Raw genomic sequence first — 22,313 nt, 5'->3', positions numbered from 1 at the left:
GAAGGGCTTTAAAGTACAAAGTTATCCTGGAGATCACAATTTAAAAAACTAAAATCTCATTCCTGGTGTTTTCTTATGACCAAGGTAAGACAATACTTTTAAAAACTAATATTAATATTAACATTACAAGATTCATGCTTATCTATTAAAAATAAAGTCTCTATCATATAAATTATAAAACATTTACATTTTTAAAGATTTCTATTGTCATTTCTATCTATATTCTGTTTTATTTCTACTTTGTATCTATTCTCTTTCCTGTTTACTTTCCATGGAATTTATCCAAAACTTAAAATTCCCACTTGCTGCTGCTGCTAAGTCACATCAGTTGTGTCTGACTCTGTGCGACCCCATAGATGGCAGCCCACCAGGCTCCCCCGTCCCTGGGATTCTCCAGGCAAGAACATTGGAGTGGGTTGCCATTTCCTTCTCCAATGCATGAAACCAATGCATGAAAGTGAAAAGTGAAAGTGAAGTCGCTCAGTCGTGTCCGACTCTTAGTGACCCCATGGACTGCAGCCCGCCAGGCTCCTCCGTCCATGGGATTTTCCAGGCAAGAGTACTGGAGTGGGTTGCCAGTGCCTTCTCCGAAAATTCCCACTTAGAACAGCTTAAAATTGCTGTTACATTTATTTACTCTGTGATCATTCAGACCAACTCAGAATTTTCATATGGAACACAACTACTCCTCATTGCTTGGCTGAATTGTTTTGCTGAAGGTGGCTTATAAATCTGCCATGCTATACACTTGAAAGTTAGCTCCTGGGACTTCCTGGATGGTCCAGTGGCTGGGCCTCCGTACTTCCGCTGCCAGGGGTGTGGGTTCGATCCCTGGTTGGGGAATTAAGTTCCCACATTCCTTGAAGTGTGGCCAAAAAATCTAAAAAGAGAAAGTTAGCTCACTAAATTTTTAAAATTTCCTTGGCTTTCCAACTATTTTCAAATTCAGTTCAGTTTAGTCTCTCAGTCGTATCTGACTCTTCGTGACCCGATGGACTGCATCACGCCAGGCCTTATTATTATCAGCCTCTAGAGGTCAGTGTAACCCAATATATAATATTTAGCTTTTTGGTCAGTTAAGCTATACACTCTACATGTTTCACTGTGGCCTTGTGTATATAGATTTGATACCTAATGATATAGCATAGAAAAGCATAGATCATGAGTGGTAATTAAGAGCTACATGTTTAATTTTCATTCTGTTGCCACCCGCGTGTTAGAAGAGAGGAAAAGAAATCTGACTAGAAATACGCATGAAAAACACCAGAGACACAGTATAATTCCCCAGTTTTATTGCCTACATGACTTCTCAAAATTAGAAGCAGATTCTTCCAGTGCTTTAAACATCTCCCTAGTAGCAGCCTTTTTTTTTTTTTAAGGCAAATGAACTTTTTTTTTTCAACACTAAGCAATATATATGTGTTTTCTCAAAGACTTATAGGATACAGAAGAGTCAGACAGTTGGAGAACTGCAAGCCTCTTTCAAAATGCTTTACTTACAAATGAGACAACCGGGAAAATCTTTCTACCATGGAAAAAGAATCACCTAACTTTTCAATGCATTAAAAAAAGAAAAATTAGGTATGTCCAAAAGAGCTACTCACTTCATTATGTGGAGAACTATACCCAGAAAATATATATACACGTCAAGATATAATTTTCTCAGAAATTATTTGCTCCTTTATAAACTATATGTGAGTTGTTGTTTTTCCAAGATTATATGCTGAGGATTTGGGTTCTGAGTTTTTTGATAGAATTTGTCTCTGACAAGATTCTTTGGTTTTAATTCGTAAGCCAAAAATGCTCAAAACTACTCTTACCTCAATTCTTCGGCTAGTATACTTCATGTCAGAGATAGAAAACTCTGTAACAAGAAAAATAATAGTAATTATTATTAGGTATTAGTAGTAGAGTGAACATAGTCAGCCCTAAGCCAGGGGATGTGGATGGAGTGATCCTGTCTCTGAGGTTTGAGGGAAAGTTGGTAAAATGAAGTTTTTTCCAGATGTGATCTACATGGAGGTGGGTGCAGAATTACCACACAAAACTACTGCCACTTAGGGGGGTGTTATTTTAACATACTAGTTTTTATATAAATACATGTTATACATATGTTTTATATTTATAACATTTGTACACACATCATGTGACATTTATTTACTTATTTTTATTTATATTCCTTCTGGAAACACGTGCCCTCTGGATCAGAAAATAGAGCACTTATCACCTGTGACTCATCCCAGTGCCAGTTCCTTGCACCGCACTTCCCTGCAAGCTGGTGCAATGAGAACCAGATATTTCCCTGCACATGTGGTGCGATTGCACCACAGGAGGAGACCCTGAAATTAGGAGACTCAGAGCTTACAGAGAATGTCGGCAGTTCGAACCATCTTTCCCTTCCAAGAAAGAGAGACCTTTACTATGAAATGTATGCTAATGTCCCTAGGAGAAAGGGGAAATGTGTCTCTGAGTCTTGGTTGTTTGTTTCTTACCCTAGAAAGTTAAGCAAATGGCATTTGGCAAAATCAGCCTTGATCTTCTGGAGCAATATCTTATCTCTAATTTCCAAGCCATATTTGTCCTTCAATCCTTTTTTAAATTGGTCTCCCAATGCTTTTTACTCAAAAAACCCAGACTTCACAGAAATGTGAAAATATTTGCGTATTATTGTCTCGCAACTGTTGTTTGAACTCAAATATGGGATAGAGCATAAAGTCTGAAGGGGCGCAGGGAATGGTGAGATGGAATTTACCAGGAAGGGTAAAACCTAGTTGTTTTATTCTTACGAAAACATCACAATGGTCCCTAAAACCCCACTCACCATTGCAGCTTAAAGTTGAAGCCAAAGGCTCCAAACGTAATCAGGGTTGAAGTGAAAGTAGCTTAGTCATGTCCGACTCTTGGCGACTCCCAATACTGGAGTGGGTAGCCTTTCCCTTCTCCAGGGGATCTTCCCAACCCAGGGATCGAACCCAGGTCTCCCACATTGCAGGCAGATTCTTTACCAGCTGAGCCACAAGGGAAGCCCAAGAATATTGCAGTGGGTAGAAGAAAGCACATAAATGGATGAAGTGGGGCAAGTAGGGACAGTGGTGAACTAAAATCATGTGCCCCAACTACTGGGGCATCCATTTCCCAGTTTCAGCTGGTGCTGTCCGTTCCGGCTGGGTAATCCAGCACTGCTAGATCTTCCAATTGCCAAGGGAAGCCAGAGGGCTGGAGACTTTATGTGAGATCTCCCTCGCCTTCTTTTTAAAAATACTCTGAAGGCAAAAAAAAAAAAAAAAAAAATGTCTGTAGGTCCTTTTTTAGGCACAGGCTGCCATTTCGAAATTTCACTTCAAGAAATCTCTCTGAGATGTATCACAGGGAGAGAAGCCATTCTAAAGCAAAAAACGGTCACCTAAAAAGAGGATCCCAATAAGAAAGGACGCAGGCATTCTGCTTAGCCACAACTGGCCAAAGAACCACCCCAATTCTTTATCCATTTATTCAGCCAATATTTACTGAGTTCCTATTGAGTAGCCAACACTGTCCCAGATGATGACAATATAATTGTGAATGACAGACTAAATTCTTGCCCTCGTAGAGGTTGTATTCTAGAGGTTGAGACTTTAAAATATATTACAAAATAATACTAGAAATATAACGGAATATGATTTATAGTTGCCTGCATAGGTACAATCCTCTGAGCTAAAAAATCTTTCAGTTATTATAAATATTTAGAGGGATACTCTCCAGTATTGATGAGGAATGACAAGAGATGGAAAGGCACTCTTTATATTTCTGATGAGAATGTAGAGGTAAGATCTTTCCAGAAGGTAATGGGATAATATTTATTGAAAGCCTTTTAAAATGTGTATCAAAACTTGCCTCCTTACGGCAGTAGGTAGCATGTCAGTCTCATAAAAAGAGTATTGAATTAAAAGTATGAGTTAAAAGATTGAATGTACAAACTTTCCTCCTCTCTCTCCACAAACTCCACTAAAATGATGGTAAACTAATTTTTTTTAAAGGGAAAGAAAGGAACTCCCTGGGTCCAGTGGTTAGGGCTCAGTGCGTTCACTACCGGGGCCCTGGTTGGGGAACTAAGATCCTGCAAGTTGCCCAGCCAAACAAAAAATAAATAAATAATTAAAAGGTAAGGAAGAACAACAACAGAAACCCAGCAGGTAAAGTAGCACACGCATGACATCAGTGAAATTTCAGACAGTGAAAACTATATAGATAAATAATAACCTGTCGAGTTGTCAGCTTTCTCTGCAGCAGGGAGAACTCAACAAGAAATGAGAACCCCAGAAAGGAGAAGGAATTGAAAATATTAATACCAGACACCTCTAAAGGTGGGGATGCAAGTGAGACTGAAACAAGGGGTTGCTTCAGTCTGTACGAGCAGTAGATTCCAGACTCCCTGTCCTGCCCCAATAGCTGAGGGTTGCTCTTCTCCATTCCTGGCTGGAAGTGTATTCTCTGAAGAGCCTGAAAGATGCTAAGGTGCTAGGTAAAGCTGAGAGCAGAAACAGGGTGCTGGAGTGAAAAAGTGAGGATAAATGAAAGCCTCGACCTTGACATGTGACACTCCAGTCTTATAACCTACAGGCAGGAGGCTGGATTCTTCTCACTGGAAAACTAGCTGAGAGAAATCCCTCACCCAGCCATTCACGTCTCTGCCCATTCCACAAGTCCCCGTGAGCCCCTGGCACTTTTTAGACTCCCCCTCTTAAAAACCAATAATCACCAAGGATCAACTGACATATGGGAACAGCCTCTAACATGAAAATATGGAGAAGAAAACAGGAAGAAAGAAAAAAGCTCAGAGGAAATTGAGACAGTGAAAACTATCATTAATATAATCCATGCATCTTCTTCAGGAAGCTCCTGAAATTATGTACCCCCCCACCCCCTGCCAAATGAGGTATAAACCAAGGGAGAGGAAGCTGTGTACACAGCATACAGGGGTCAAACACAGACAGCCAAGGCACTTCCAGGATAATAGTGAGGAACTCCCAGAGAGACAGCTGGTCAGGAGGTCCAAGGACCAAAGAACACAGGGTGAAACAGGAGGGCAGAGTGTTCCAGGAGTAATGTCTCCAAAAACAAAACAAACCAATGAATTACCTGGTGTGCAGTTGCCTGTACTGAGGTGCGTTTCTCAGGTCCATTAGACAGGATGGGGATGAATTAGTGACAGATATACAGAAAGTAAACAAATGCTGAAATGAAGCGGTTATTAAAGCCAGGATAAATAGAATGTCTCAAAAGAAAAGCAATGCCATCAAAGCACAGTCTGGGGCTCAGCTGTGAATGATATTTTATCTAGTCATAATAAGGGAGACATGAAATATTAATTTTTTAAAGCACAAAGATTTCAAAGATGGCCTTGTATGCAGATAGTAATGTTAAATTTTTAAATTCTAATATCTATGAGCAATCAAGCACTGTAGTTATAAACATATTATTTAAAAATGTGGAATTGCATTCTAGAAGAAACCGGAAACAGTATTTGTGCTTCTTATTTCTTATTTTTTATTTCTGCTCATCTGTCTTTTCTGAATTTTTCTTAAACAACATTTATTGATTATCTTAAGATTGCATGTAAACAAAAAAAATTTTTTTTAAGAGAACAAACACCAGCCTGGTAAACCCAGCTGATTTTTTTCAGACAAGATCATAACACCTATGGAGCAGACCCCATTACAGAATACTGACCTAACCCAGTTTGTTTTTGTTTGAATGTGCTGCTTTTATTACATCTTCAAGATTCTCTGTGGTTTGGCCAAGAGAAATGCTATTTCCACAATGTCCAGTTCAGTTTCTCCATCTATCCTTTCTCCACTTAGTACCTGTACCAACTGCCCCTCCTTTTCTCTAAACTCACCTCCTCTAGAAAACTATGTTTCTCCTTTTTTTCCCCTCATAATTAAAGTGAGGCTCAGATGGGAGTTGTGAGCTCTGAACACATGTGACATGGTGCTTAATTATGTTGGCTTTGGAGATGGGGGTCCAGGTTTGAACCCAGCCTCTGTAACCCACTAGCTATGTGACCTGAGCATACACTTAACCTCCTGAGGCCTCATTTATAAAACAAGCATGTTAATATTAGCTATATCAGTGAACATTTGTGCCTTGAAGTAATAAGCACTCAATAAATGTTTACTGCTGTTGTTGCTACTAATTCAATATATTTTTTTAAATAGTTACATGTCAGATCTGGAGCTTTGTGTGGGGAGGTGTGATGGTTTTTGCCTTTGTCGTCTGGTGAAGACCAGCACATAAAAAGATAGTGACAATTTAGCATGATGTGTGTTGGTTGAAGACAAGGTTAGGATCCTATGGGAGACCAAAGGCATGGTGACTCACCCAGTCTTAGAGACATTCAGGAAGACTTTCCAGAGGAAGGCATATCTAAGAGCATACCTGAAGGATGGCTTAATGTTCCAGCGGAAAAAACAGTATGTGAAAATATTCACATATCTGTTCTGGGAATGGAAGACATTTGGTGGTGCTGATGTTTATCGTCTGGTGAGGAAGAGTGAAAAGAGAGGAGGCTGAACAGAGGCTGTGGAGAGCTGGGAGTGAACTTTACAGATTTCAAGGAATAAGACCCTTGGGTCTATATCACAGTCCAGCTTGATGCTGACTTTTACACACAGCCTCTAGAAACACAGCTTCAACATCAGGTCAACTGAAATCAGCCAGACAGGGAAGGACAACTATTCAATGATTTCACTTTTATGAGGGACCTAGAATAGTCTATTTCATAGAGATAGGAAGTAGAACAGTGGCTATCAGAGGTAACAGGAGAAAGGAGAGTTTAAGTTGAATGGTTGTTGGACTTCCCTGGTGGTCCAGCGTTAAGAATCCGCCTGCCAATGTCAGAAACATGGGTTTGATCCCTGGTCTGGGAAGATTCCACATGCCATGGAGCAACTAAACCTGTGAGCTACAACAAGAAAAGCCCTGCAGTGAGAAGCCTGAGTACCACAACTAGAGAAATCCCCACTCTGCAACTAGAGAAAGCCCTGACACAGCAATGAAGAGCCCATATGCCACAGTGATGACCCAGCACAGCCAAAAATAATCAATATATAAATAATGAAAGCATAAATTAAAAAAAGTCCTGTGGCTGTCAAGCTTCAGTTTTACAAGATGAAAAGTTCTGGAGATGCAGTGGTGATGTTCATGCCACAATGTAAATGTATTTAATGCCACTAAACTGTATGCTTAAAAATGGTTAAAGTAGTACATTTAATGTTATGAACATTTTACCGCAATAAATTTAAAATAAAAAAAAAATTTAAACGTTGTTTCTTTTTTTTTTTTTTTTAAACGCTGTTTCATTTAAAAATTTCATTTAAGCTCTACTCTCACACCCTAATGCTTCCCTGGTGGCTCAGATGGTAAGTAGTCTGCCTGCAGTGCGGGAGACCCAGGTTCAATCCCTGGGTCAGCAGAAGGAAATGGCAACCCACTCCAGTAACCTTGCCTGGAAAATTCCATGAACAGAGGAGCCTGGCAGGCTACAGTCCATGGAGTTGCAAAGAGTCAGACACAACTGAGCGACTTCACTTTTCTGGTACCCAAATCCTATCATAATTATGCTTTTTTTTCTTTCTCCTTTGTTTGACATTTCCTCTGTTGCGCAATGCCCCTCATTGTAATAAGCCAATAAATGCCAAATTTGGGGCTGCAAGTTTGTCTCTGGTGGTTTAGGTCAATTGGTTTAGGACAGTGTTAAGCAGATATCAAAGATAGCAGTGCACTAAGGGGAAACGCTGGCATCAGTGTGCTATCTAGTAAATAAGTTTTGGGCTAGATAGAACAGCTAACTCAAATCTTGAATGAAAGTATCCTCACTGTATGCCCCCCAAAGCTCCCACAGATAATGATCAACCAAATATGAATTCCCTGTAAAGATTTTCAAATTCTCAAGAAAAAGATGAATAAAGAAATATTTATTGACCAAAGAATAAAGGAATCACTGTATAATTCAATGAACTCACCTTCAGATTTCCTTGGCTGCCCCTTCAGAAAGTGAGGAACATCTTCTCTGGCTACAGACTTGGAGATTATCGTTTCTAAGTGAGGTCTTGGCAACGAAAAGCCCAAGTTCATATTGAAGGGTTCCTGGGAATGTTCCTCTTTCTTTGCAAGTAAAGGCTCCGTGGTTACCATTTTTGTTCTGAAGCCCACCATCTCAATGTTTTTTGGACGTGAAACAGAATGTGCTGGTGTCCATTCCTGATGCCCTGAGGTTATCTGACTAAAGGGGGGAGGAAATAGTTTAATTTAAAAGTCATTCCCCATGTCTTCTGGATCTCCAGTTCTTAGCCCACCTGACATCATTGAAAAGTTTGGAGAACTATTTCCAAATGGTACTGCTGAGTGGAATAGCTGTATTGCTGAAAGAACAAGATCTCCCCATTCTCTGACTTGCTCCCCACCTCAGCAGCCCTCTGCCACTCACACTTTGGTTTTCCCAGTCTCTGTTTCCTCAAGCAGAGGAATTAGAGGAGGAAAAGGCAGGGATAAGGGGGTGCACCCTTGTACTTCTCCAAAGGCATTGACCAGAGGCCTTTGACCATTCTCCAAAGGCCCAGTACTTCTCAAACTATCTTTGGTGAAGAATCCATTTAAAATTTTACATTGCATTGTGGATTGAAACTTTTGTAAAATGTAATCAAAGTGAATGGCTATAAACATTAAACAAAAATTGAAAACATGAAAATAAAAAAATTTTCCACTATCAGATCAATAAATATAAAATTACTTGACTAAATTACTTGACTAAACCTTTTTAAAGGTTTACATGTCCAGGTTCTATACTGACTTCATTATTGACTGGTAACAGGAGGACCTCAGAACTCTGTTTTGAGTGGCACTGCTGCAAGGTCAGCAAATGATGGTCCTTGGCCCAAATCCAGCCTCCAGTCTCACTTTGGTAGTTTGATTGGATCATACCCACACCCATTTGTTTCTATACCATCCATGGAGGCATTCAAGTTACAACTGCAGAGTTGACTCATCGGAACAGAGGCCATATGGCCCACAAAGCATGAAACTTTTATTATCCAGCTCTTGCCACAAAATTATTTATTATGACCCCTGCTTGGGGATGTTTTTCTGAATGTGGGTTGCCACACAAGTATATACTTTAATTCCAATCTAACCTTTCAAATAATACGTCTTACTTGTTTTCTTGTAAATCTTCTTGGCCCATTTCTTGGGGATGGCTGACATCTCTCGGAAAAGTAACAATAATCTCAACACCTATGAAAGTGCAGGTCAGTAATAAGAAGAAGAAAGTAATGAATTCCAGGGGTAATCAGGAATCAAATGTTTTATTTTTGGTTATTTGGCTCATGTATTCTTAGTAATTACATGATGAACATTAACTAGGACCTGAGTTTTAACCATCTTTGTATCTTTCCTGTCCTAAATAAATGCTTGCTTAAAGGGCAAAGAATTTTTATAACAAAACATTCCAGAGGTAAAATAAAGCTTTATGATGAGCAGTGTTTTCTTCCTGAATGGAGAAAACAAGGCCTCCTTCTGTAAAGTGTGACTGATATCACCTACTTCACAGGACTGTTGTGAGAATTAAATGAGATAATTTATGTTGCCCCATCGGAACTTGCTTATATTTGTCATTTGGTCATCTCTTATATGATTCCAAGGAGCGACTTTTAGTATAACCCTTAAGACAGAAAGTTCCAACTTATAGAATGGATGCATGCCTACAAAATAGCACATTAAACAAACTGACATTAAAAACTAGTGTGGTGACTTTCCTGGTGGTACAGGGGATAGGAGTCTGCCTGCCAAGGCACAGGTTCAATCCCTGATCCAGGAAGATTTCACATGCCACAGGACAACTAAGCCCGTGCACCACAACTGCTGAAGCCTGCATGCCTAGAGCCTGGGCTCTGCAACAAGAGAAGCCACTGCAATGAGAAGCCTGGGAACTGCAACCAGTGAGCAGTCCCCACTCACCACAACTAGAGAGAGCCCTTGGGCAGCAATGCAGACACAGCACAATCAATAAATATATAAACAAAAAATAAATAAAATTCAAAATCCTAGTGTGAACCACACCAGAATTGTCTGTCCTTTAAGATTTTCCCTACTTTCTTCAATTTCAGTCTGAATTTGAAGAGCTGACTGTGGCTCAGGAGCTGACTGTGGCTCAGACCATGAACTCCTTATTGCCAAATTCAGACTGAAATTGAAGAAAGTAGGGACAACCACTAGACCATTCAGGTATGACCTAAATCAAATCCCTTATGATTATACGGTGGAAGTGAGAAATAGACTTAAGGGCCTAGATCTGATAGATAGAGTGCCTGATGAACTATGGAATGAGGTTCCTGACATTGTACAGGAGACAGGGATCAAGACCATTCCCATAGAAAAGAAATGCAAAAAAGCAAAATGGCTGTCTGGGGAGGACTTACAAATAGCTGTGAAAAGAAGAGAAGCGAAAAGCAAAGGAGAAAAGGAAAGATATAAACATCTGAATGCAGAGTTCCAAAGAATAACAAGAAGAGATAAGAAAGCCTTCCTCAGCAATCAATGCAAAGAAATAGAGGAAAACAACAGAAGGGGAAAGACTAGGGATCTCTTCAAGAAAATCAGAGATACCAAAGGAACATTTCATGCAAAGATGGGCTCGATAAAGGACAGAAATGGTATGGACCTAACAGAAGCAGAAGATATTAAGAAGAGGTGGCAAGAATACACAGAAGAACTGTACAAAAAAGATCTTCACGACCAAGATAATCACAATGGTGTGATCACTGACCTAGAGCCAGACATCCTGAAATGTGAAGTCAGGTGGGCCTTAGAAAGCATCACTACGAACAAAGCTAGTGGAGGTGATGGAATTCCAGTTGAGCTATTCCAAATCCTGAAAGATGATGCTGTGAAAGTGCTGCACTCAATATGCCAGCAAATTTGGAAAACTCAGCAGTGGCCACAGGACTGGAAAAGGTCAGTTTTCATTCCAATTCCAAAGAAAGGCAATGCCAAAGAATGCTCAAACTACCGCACAATTGCACTCATCTCACACGCTAGTAAAGTAATGCTCAAAATTCTCCAAGCCAGGCTTTAGCAATACGTGAACCGTGAACTTCCTGATGTTCAAGCTGGTTTTAGAAAAGGCAGAGGAACCAGAGAGCAAATTGCCAACATCCGCTGGATCATGGAAAAAGCAAGAGAGTTCCAGAAAAACATCTATTTCTGCTTTATTGACTATGCCAAAGCCTTTGACTGTGTGGATCACAATAAACTGTGGAAAATTCTGAAAGAGATGGGAATACCAGACCACCTGATCTGCCTCTTGAGAAATTTGTATGCAGGTCAGAAAGCAACAGTTAGAACTGGACATGGAACGACAGACTGGTCCCAAATAGGAAAAGGAGTTCGTCAAGGCTGTATATTGTCACCCTGTTTATTTAAGTTATATGCAGAGTACATCATGAGAAATGCTGGACTGGAAGAAACACAAGCTGGAATCAAGATTGCTGGGAGAAATATCAATAACCTCAGATATGCAGATGACACCACCCTTATGGCAGAAAGTGAAGAGGAACTAAAAAGCCTCTTGATAAAAGTGAAAGTGGAGAGTGAAAAAGTTGGCTTAAAGCTCAACATTCAGAAAACGAAGATCATGGCATCCGGTCCCACCACTTCATGGGAAATAGATGGGGAAACAGTGGAAACAGTGTCAGACTTTATTTTTCTGGGCTCCAAAATCACTACAGATGGTGGCCGCAGCCATGAAATTAAAAGACGCTTACTCCTTGGAAGGAAAGTTATGACCAACCTAGATAGCATATTCAAAAGCAGAGACATTATTTTGCCAACAAAGGTCTGTCTAGTCAAGGCTATGGTTTTCCTGTGGTCATGTATGGATGTGAGAGTTGGACTGTGAAGAAAGCTGAGTGCCAAAGAATTGATGCTTTTGAACTGTGGTGTTGGAGAAGACTCTTGAGAGTCCCTTGGACTGCAAGGAGATCCAACCAGTCCATTCTGAAGGAGATCAGTCCTGGGAGTTCTTTGGAAGGAATGATGCTAAAGCTGAAACTCCAGTACTTTGGCCACTTCATGCAAAGAGTTGACTCATTGGAAAAGACTCTGATGCTGGGAGGGATTGGGGGCAGGAGGAGAAGGGGACAACAGAGGATGAGATGGCTGGATGGCATCACTGACTCGATGGACGTGAGTCTGAGTGAACTCCGGGAGTTGGTGATGGACAGGGAGGCCTGGCGTGCTGCGATTCATGGGGTCGCAAAGAGTCGGACACGACTGAGCGGCTGATCTGATCTGATCTGATCTGATCTAAGATTTTCACCTGTTCACTTTTTCCTATTCAACAATCTTTTATCAAGTATATGCCAAGTGTAACTCATTGTGCTAAATGTAAGGAAACAAAGAAGGTACAGCTGTGGCCTTAGCAGAGACTATAAATAAGAAAGCAAAGAGCATAGCCAGATAAGCACTATGAAAGAAGTGTGCAATGTGTGTGTAGAACATAGAGGCATATCCTTCCAGGAAGATGTAGGGCTTTTCCCAGTATTCAGCTTATCCATCTATCTGTCAGAGCCATTCATTCAGTCTGTGGATGCTGGAGGAGCCATGGTTTTAATCAGCTCCATTGATCGAAGTATAGTAGAGAAGATTTGAGCAGGTCGTGAATCAGAGAGATCTGGATCTCCATCCCTCCTCTGCCACTTCCGGGGGGACCTTGGGAAAGTTACTTAATAGCTATTGTCATCAGTGTGTGCATACTGTCTTGCTTCAGTCATGTCTGACTTTCTGTGACCCTATGGGCTATAACCCACCAGGCTCCTCTGTCCATGGGATTCTCTAGGCAAGAATACTGGAGTGGGTTGCCATGCCCTCCTCCAGGGAATCTTTCTGACCCAGGGATCGAACCTGCGTCTCTTAGGTCTCCTGCACTGGCAGGCGAGTTCTTTACCACTAGCACTACCTGGGAAGCCTAATCACCATCAGCGTATCAATTAAAGTTTTTATTATTTTTAAAGGACATTGGGTATTTTGTCAAATATATAGGAACCACCATAAGGAAAGCATTTTTAATGTTAAATGTTTATGCTTGTGTTATTTATAAGAGTGGTACATTTAAAAAAGGTAAATATTTCCAAAAGGAGTTTCGTGGGTTTTTTTTGTTTTTTTTTTTTTGCAATCTCTAAAAATGAAGTTCCCTTGGAATAGTGGATTTTCTTTTTAACTTTTCAAATATCCTATCACCACACTATGTAGCACAAAATGACAGGCTTGGGATTATAGAGCTGGGAGGAACTTTGAGGTCATCGGACCCAAACCTTTCATTTTAGAGATGAAAAAACTGACAGTCATGAGGTTGTGAGATGGCTCATAGCCACTTTTGTAATGAAGGCAGATGAATGTCTTTCATGCCATTTTTGTAGCCATCCTTGAGGGCAAACACCTAGCTGACGTGTTAGAGTAAGAAAAACATACAGCATACATTCCTAATAACTCAACCGCCAGTGAAAAGGATGCTCTGTAAGACTAGGCACAATTAGACTTTGCTGTAGAAGTTAGAAAATTGGGCAGTATCTTCACGTGAACATGTTCTTAACAATGACTGTATTTTTAGAATCATTGAGGACTAATAAACCTAGATGATTTTTTTAACCAAGAATGTTTTTAAGTAGATTTAATAAACTAAAAATTTGTTAATTGGTTGATTTCTCTTTTTTTAAACCAAGGAAGTAAGATGCAATAGCAAGTATAAGAAATTCCTGACTTTTTAGACATTGTGAAAAGTTAATGGTTCCTAAATGGGGAAAAAACATTTGGTCGTAAATGGCAGGGTGGGGGGAAGGATATTATAAAACTTTCTGACACTGAAATCATCTTGGAACATATATACTCTCTGTTTTGTCTTTTGAACACTGTGAGTGATCATAGGAGCTTCTGAACCTAAGAGTGGTCCAGGAAAGCAGATGTACTGTCACATGTGAAAATAAAACACTTGCTCCTATCTGAATGCATCTTTCCAGTAAGAAGATGCAAATTAACCCCACCAGAAAATGTTATAGTAGAGAGAAACTAAGAGGCATCATTTAAACACAACCAGAAACATAAACTTTCTTGCAGAAAAGGGGCAAATGATATTCATAAAGTCAGAAAATGATTAATTATTAATATAAGTGCTAAATTTTTAAAACAAAAACTTCTTTGGCCTAGCCTAATTCATTCAATGAAGAAAAATTATTTTCTCCAGAAAAGTCTTACTTTTCTGTGTTTTCTACTTGCTTTGTTTAAATGGATGGGAATCAAGGTTCAAAATATTTTGATAACCTCTCTACCTTTTGATAGTTTCCTAAATCATGATTTTCAACAGAATTTTTTACAGCTGCATTTACCAGTCTTTTTTTGCCACTAGTTTTCAGAAAGCTGAGTTGAGAGATGGATACCCAGGAGTTACACAAGAGAAGATAATATGGAGGTATCCTTTTGCTGATACGGGTGTCAACCGCGGAGGGAGGGTCTAAGGTCAATGCAGAAGCATTTTGTATGCTAGTTGTGGCTGAGGCAGTGTGATCTGGGGGTCAGTGACCAGTTTTGAGATGTAGCTACAAGAATTCTTTATGACAATCCAACCTGGGATCTGTTCTTCTCCTTTGTTTTTCAGTGGTCTATGAACTTTTCTAGTAACTTTTAAAACTTCCTTTCTTTTCACTCAAGTAGAGCAGATTTTGTTATCTGCACCTAAGAATCCTGATAGATATACACTGTAAGCCTAGTAATTTTAGAAAATAGGTTCTCATACACTCACGAAAATAATAATTTTACATGCTCAATTTCCAGTCTACAAGGTTTGCATCTGATATGTTCTGGGAAAATAGCTGATTAAGGAATGCAAGAAGATTTTTATAATAAGGAAAAGGATGAGGGATTGGGATGAGAGGCAAATTGTATTTTATAAATTACCATCAGTAAAAGTTCATAAGAAAGCAAATGTGTGTTGCAGGAATATTTAGCTGTTAAAGACCAGGGCAGTGATCTAAACATTAGAGTTTATATATATTTTAGTTAGTGAAGCTTCCTTTTTAAAAGAATAATACAATGAACAAACAGATATAAATTAAATGATTAAATGTGCATATCTACCATCAAATAGTCACATGTATGTGCATAAAGTCTTTATAAAGTGTGCAAACACTTAAACATTAACAACCTGGGGTATGTTAGAAGTATGTAAATGGAATTTAAAGAGATTTATTGTTATTTAAGATGAATACAATGCACAATAATTCCCCAAACATTTTTATTTCAGATTTTGTGACTTGAAAGAGTTACTAGCTTACTGAAGACTCTTACCAACTATGAGAAGAAAACTTAGAAACATAATTTCTTCTTTAGAATGTATAACTCAAGTTATGAAAGCTTAAAACTGCAAGAAGTTAGTTGAGATGCTGCCTAAGTGTTATGGTTCCTACATGAAAATCTAAAATATTACATACAAATTGATTTTAAAAAAAATTATTAATATGAAGGGACTTTCCTGGAGGCTCAGATGGTAAAGAATTTGCCTACAATTCAGGAGAACCGGGTTCAATTCCTATAAGCACCTCAAATGGTATGTCATCTCTAAATTGAGCTGAATAAACACAGTATTTAAACTCTTAGAAGGTGATTGGGACACAACTGGGCTTCTGAGAACTCAGATTTGAAGTCTTTGAAACTCAAAGGCAGATCACAAGGACTACTTGGAGGGGATCAGGACTTGTTTATTTTAATTAGGTCTTTCAGGGTTCATGATGTTTATAGTTTCTTCCCTGCCCTCAGCCAGGAGAAAGGAGGTACAGAGTGAGTTTGGGAAAGATGGGAGGCTTCCCAGAAGAGGGCAGCATTGCATAAGGGGTCAAAGGAGACAGTGGCTAAGCTAGCCCTTCAGGGTGGTTAACGGGGATGAGAAAAAAGACATCCAAGAGGGCAGCTTCCCTGGAGTGTTAGAAAGGCAAGTAGGAAAATTACCAGAAAAGAGATTGGAGCAGTTCAAATAAACGTTTCATTTAAGAAGTTTATAGGGGAGTAGATGACAGACAAATGTGATCGCTGTGATGACTATGTTCTGCAGTGAGAATCTGTAAATACCTTGTGATCTGTTCAATGCAAGGGCATTTAGGGATAGGACAGGATGACACATTTGGAATGGGTGTTGTTTTGGAAAATTCCAGACTTATGGCCTCCTAGAATACAAGAGTGCAACTTTGGCCTTTAGTTCTTTGTTCAGTCCCCCAACTCCCCCGTCAAGGGAAGAGGTCTGGGATGACAGCTAATGGAGAAATGTTTGGTCCTGGAAGAGAATAAGGCTTCCCAGGTAGCACTAGTGGTAAAGAACCCACCTGCCAAGGCAGGAGACATAAGAGAAGTGGGCTCAATCCCTGAGTTGGGAAGATTCCCCTGGAGGAGGGCATGGCATACTCACTCCAGTATTCTTGCCTGGAGAATCCATAGGATAGACATGGTGGTCTACAGTCCATAGCGTCACAAAGAGTCGGACACAACTAAAGTGACTTAGCATGCACACATGCACGGAAGAGAACAGATCCCCATAGCTGCTGGAAGATTTTGAGAGAAAAGAAGTGAGGGAAAAGGTGCTACCAGACAAAAAAGGAGGGAGCTGAGAACAGCAGGTTGAGCTAGAGTAGAGTAGAACAAAGGAGAGACTGGATAGGTTGCCAAGACTCACTGATTCAAATATGGACCAAAGGCTAGGATTTCTTTTCCTCTATGCTTGTCTGAGATTTCAAAGCTCTGCACTGAGCATGACTGAAATTAGGGGGAAAATCCAAATAATCAATATTGTCTTTGTAAACACATCAAGGACAGAAGATGGATACCTTCTGTCCTGGGTTGCCAGTCTTGTCCATCACCACTTGGATCTCCTTCTTCACTAATCAATATGGAATGAGAGCAGTAATCATCTTGGTCAGACTCCTGAAATATCATAAAATAGAAACTCAGTTTTTCAGTGTAATACTTGGTTGGCAGGGTGAATGTTGATTTTTTTTTTTTCTAGGCTAAAGTTTCACACTGCTGATTCCTTTTAAATCGGATAAAGTATTCAGGACTAAAATAATGGGAACGTGTTTGTCTCCAGAGCACCAGGCTTAGACAGACGTGAACGTGATTAATTGCATAATCAAAGATGACGATCAAAGCTGAAATTGCATAAACACAGAGAAATTCAATATTTTATACTTTATCATGTCTGTATTCAGGCTGTTAAGCTGCCAACAATTCCATCCGAGTGGGTAACTGGAAAGAATCCTTTGGCCACAGCCAGTGAACAGCCCCAAAGGAACATGGTCTTTTCCATAATGCCTCCCTGGGGCATCATTTACAGATGGTGAGGGTGGAAATCCTTGCCCCACATGGAAGCTGCAGATATAACCTTAGACTGAAAGGAGGCAGCAAAGCTGATTGAAGTTTTCACTATGACAGCCTTCTGATCTAATCGTGTTATGCAACTTCTCAAACTTCCCTTTTACGATCTAGAAAATGATCACACTGCTGAAAAACATGGTTAAAAAACAGCTTAACTTATAAAAAAAAACAACCAGCTTGACTTACAAAAAGTATTCCTGACTCTCGAAAGAAGAAATGTTTTCTACGAGACTGCATTGTTGTTGATAGGCTCCTCCTTTAGAAGTTGTTGCTGGTGAGTTTGCCCCTTTTAGTGGTTAGAACAGTGATAGATGCAAGTAGTAGTTAAAATACCCCGTCCTACCTGGATGTTATAATTAGCATTCTGGCTTCTGTGACCCAGATGAACGGTCTAGTTAAGCAGACTATTGGATAAAAAGTCTTTGCCCTAAATGCAGATGTTTGTTGGACAAGCGAGCAGACTTTATCATAAGGCCTCTGATATTTCATTCACTAATTCCCAAGAGAGAGTGGGAATCTTTTCACCTTGTTCATTTGACTTATCACTACCATTAAAATATTTTAGGTGTTCAATTTTTTGAAAACTTTTTATTTTGTATTGGGGTGAGACCGATTAACGATGTTGCAGTAGTTTCAGGTGAACAGGGAAGGGATTCAGCCACACATAGACATGTATCCATTCTCCCTCAAACCACCCTCGCATCCAGGCTGGCACATGCCATTGAGCAGAGTTCCATGTGCTACACAATAGGTCCTTGTTGGTTATTCATTTTAAATATAGTAGTGTGTACCTGAGCATCCCAAACTCCCTAAGTGTCCCTTCCCCTTGGTGGAAGGTGTTCACTTATAAGAGCTTAGTTATCATATTTTACTTTATACAGCAGTACACGCTTTGTAAAGCATTCTCTACCTCCCAGCACAGGTTAGGGGTCCTACCTCAAACCATCCTGGTTGTCAATGGCAGATGGGACAGCTGGATAGGTTCGCTCTGATCCTAGACTGTTGTCAATTTCACTGCTTATTCTTTGCATTTCAAAAATTCTACCACTCTCTGGCAAATTTCTTCTCCCTCCCATCCAATTACAAAGCATGAGTGGTAGGGGATTACTATTTTATAAAATGTGTAGAAATACCAAAACAGCGGTTCTTTAAAGAGCAGGAGACAAAATCACCTATAATCCTACAAATAAAAAGCAAACTCTGTTCACACAGACAGGATATTTTCTTTTTCCTAAGTGTTTAATAATAGAGCTGTATCATGTCATTTCATAACTGGCTTTTTTACTTATGACGTATAAATTACATAGCAATTTACTAACTAAATATCATTTTAATGGAATTTTATCAGAGGGTCATAAAGATGTTTAGTAAGTCCCATAAGTGTTATGATATAAACCCCATCATGCATAGTAGGCAGTTTTTAATTCTTCATTATCACACATAGTGCTGTGAACATCTTTACAAGTAATACTCCAATTTTGTATTATCTCTTTAGAGTAGATTCTTAGATATGGAATTATAAGCAATTATTGATCTGAAGAATATTAGAATTTTTTTTACATACGTTGCTTTAAAAGTAAATTTACACTTACTACTTACTGTCCGCTAGCAGTGCATAAGTCTGTTTCACTACCTTCTCACTTATCAATTATCAATTTTCATTTTTAGTAATGTGATATATGATCTGATTGTTTGAATGTGCATGCTTTTGTTAGTAGAAATGTTGGAGATAGTTTCAGATGTTTAGTGACCACTGAAGTTTCCTTCTTAGTATATATAATTTCTTTTCATATCATGTCTAGAACACTCTATGAGACTTCAGAATATATCTCTTCCATTTCATATAATTAGAGTGTTTCAATGAAATTTTTAGGCTGAATAAAACTAATTAACACTAATTTTTAGTGTTAAATATATAACTGGTTCTCATTTCAAGTTTCTATGTTGATTAATGATCTGCGGTTGGTCTCAACTGCTCAGTTCATTTATTATTTGGTCCTTGAGGAAAAGTTGGAAGATGCAGAGTATGGGCAAACTACCTGCAAAACCCATAACAATGACTAGCATTTATCCATACAGTGCCAGACACTGCTGGACCTTTCACATATTAGCTAACTTAATCCTCACAAAAACTCTAAAGGTAGAAACTATTACTCCATTTATACATGAGGTTCAGAGGAGTTAAGTAACTTAACCAAGGTCACCTAGCAAGCCAAATTCACACCCAGACTCTGAAGTCTGGTTACAGAATTCATAATCACTCTGCTTTCTTGCTACTATGAAAAATTTGAAACAAGAGAGTCTCAACAAGAACCAGAAGGAAAATTAATAATGGTGAGAAAATTAAGAGAAAGAATACCCAAACATAATTTATAATTTTTGCACAGGAAAAAATAAAAGATGTGTGATCCCTACAAACTCCTGACAAAAAAACTTCTTCCTTAAAAAAAAAACAAAACTGAAAAACCATAAGCATCACAAACAAAAAGGATGTGGGGAATAATACCTACTTTGAAGAGTAACATGAAAATGAAGACAAAAACGGCAACAGCTCAGAATTTTCTGTTTCTTTTAGAATCTTAAATATGAATGACTTTAATAGACTTCCCTTGTGGCTCAGCTGAAGAATCCACCTGCAATGTGGATCAAACCCAGGGTTTGATCCCTGGGTTGGGAAGATCCCCTGGAGAAGGGAAAGGCTACCCACTCCTGTATCCTGCCTGGAGAATTCCATGGACTGTATAGTCTGTGGGGCCGCAAAGAGTGGGACGTGACTGAGCGACTTTCACTTTCACTGGGTGACGGAGGAAGGGTTGAAATAATGCGGTCGTGAGTGAAGGAGATAAAACGTTAGAATAGCACATCCCAAATAAATGGAGCCCATCAACCATTCACAGTAACGCAAGAGGTGACAACAGACTAGACAGCATAGCATTCTAATCTGCAAACAACAGAATGCCAACCACACAGAAAAGAGGCATAGAAATCATACGCAATTAAATTTGGAAAGAAGATTCTTCTTAGATGAAAAGCAGATTGCAGAGGCCGGGAAGAGCCTCTCAGGAGCAATCCTACAAGCAAAGCAGCTGCGTATATTTGTAAACTATAAAAACCTATTGCAGATAACCCAAAAAGAAAGCAAGCTTTCATTCAAAGAAAAGAAGTAAAGAAAGACCTTGGTTTTTTTTTTTTATTTAAACCCTAGAGAAAGCACTAGAAAGAAGCAAATTCAATAGTGAGAGTCTATCTCTCCCTCAAAAATGAGTTCAAAGTTATTTCAACCATAATAAGAAAAATATAGAGTGAAAGTTCGAAAAATATCTTAGAACTGCATAAAAAATTAACTAAATTTGAAGGGACTTTGAGTCTTTAAAAAAAAAAAAAGCAAGTTTCCTAACTATACCACAAAAAAATGAAAAGTAAGTGTGTTTTCTTTTATCAATTTCTTTCTTTTTAAAATTTATTTTATTTTTATTGATTTGGCTGCAGTAAGCATATGGAATCCACCTCCCTGACCAGGGATCACACCCAGGCCCACTGCACTGGAAGGCAGATTCTTAACGACTGGACCACCAGGGAAGTCCCCTCCTGCTGTCCCTTGAGTTACTAAAGTGATATCTTACCTATTCCTTAGCTCATTCATCTGGCAAATCACTGGAGCAGTCAATCTGGGGACAGACTCAGGAGGATGAAGTCAGAGAATGGGTACCGTGGTCTGGGTGGGGTTAGTCTATGAGCCAAGGTTTGGGTGGGATTAGAAAGAGGAAAAAGTAAGGGACATTGGACTTGGAGCTGTGAGGGTTTAAGGCCAAGACTGATTTTCATCCTGATCCTATGATTTGCTCTATGTGCTGTGCTGTGCTGAGCTAAGTCACTTCAGTCATGTCCGACTCTTTGTGACCCTATGGACTGAAGCCCGCCAGGCTCCTCTGTCCATGGTATTCTCCAGGCAAGAATAGTGGAGTGGGTTGACCTGCCCTCTTCCAGGGGATCAAACCCGTGTCCGACCCAGAAATCAAACCCTCGTCTCCTGTGTTGTCTGCATTGCAAGGCAGATTTTTAACCACTGGAGCTTCAGGGAAGTCCCAAAACTTTGATTTTTAGATCAGCTAGGTTCTATCACTGGGGTGGTTACTGTTTCTCCTCCTTGCAAGTTGAGAAGAACAGAGGCTACTTTGCAAAGCAGTTAACGGTAGTCACTTCTCTTGGTGGCAATTCCTGGGTGAGAGTCTTGTGAGTCGCTGGGCCTTCCCTGTGGAGCCTGATGGGAGCTGTGTGTCCTGAGAACAGGGGAGAGAGTGGGACAGGTGGACTTTGCAGATAGTGAATGGGCCGGAAGTAGGTAAGTACTCTTAAATGGTGTGATAATGGCCATCTATGCATGCTAAGTCCTTCAGTTGTTTCTAACTCTTTGTGACCCCATGGACTGTAGCTGACCAGGCGCCTCCATCCATGGAATTCTCCAGGCAAGAATACTGGAGAGTATTGCCATGCCCTCCTCCAGGGGATCTTCCTGACCCAGGAATCAAACCCATGTCTCTTATGTCTCCTGCATTGGCAGACTGATTATTTACCACTAGCGCCACCTGGGAAGCCCCATCTGCTCTATTCATCTGCTATTAATAACTTGGCCAGAGGAAGGAGATGAAATGTTAGGCTGGGCAAGAAACGGGGAAAGGAGAGTCACCTCTCTCCTCATTGACGTACTGACTCACTGGTGACTTCGAAAAAAAGCAAGCCTCTTAAGGAAGTAGGTTGGGATCTTTTTACCAGTGATAACAGCAAAAAAGGTAAACAACCCCCACCTCCTGCCCCCAAAAGATAAAGTGATACATTACCTTCTGCCTTATTATTGCAGTTGACAATTG

At 39.7% G+C, this 22,313-nt stretch overlaps 1 protein-coding gene across 1 annotated transcript in view; it reads right to left on the bottom strand.

Moving 5' to 3' along the window:
- MAP3K19 (mitogen-activated protein kinase kinase kinase 19) overlaps window positions 1–22,313 on the bottom strand; it is a 52,366-nt gene that overhangs the window by 12,084 nt on the left and 17,969 nt on the right. Inside the window, exons 6-9 of the mRNA XM_006062927.4 lie at window positions 16,899–16,995; window positions 9,192–9,270; window positions 8,004–8,263; window positions 1,821–1,864 (exon numbers count right to left, since the gene is read on the bottom strand). Of these exons, the coding sequence (XP_006062989.3) occupies window positions 1,821–1,864; window positions 8,004–8,263; window positions 9,192–9,270; window positions 16,899–16,995 (480 nt within the window). The remainder of the gene's footprint in view (window positions 1–1,820; window positions 1,865–8,003; window positions 8,264–9,191; window positions 9,271–16,898; window positions 16,996–22,313) is intronic.

This window comes from Bubalus bubalis, chromosome 2, assembly GCF_019923935.1.
Source record: "Bubalus bubalis isolate 160015118507 breed Murrah chromosome 2, NDDB_SH_1, whole genome shotgun sequence".
Lineage (NCBI taxonomy): Eukaryota > Metazoa > Chordata > Mammalia > Artiodactyla > Bovidae > Bubalus > Bubalus bubalis.
This window is presented reverse-complemented; position numbering and strand designations above follow the sequence as displayed.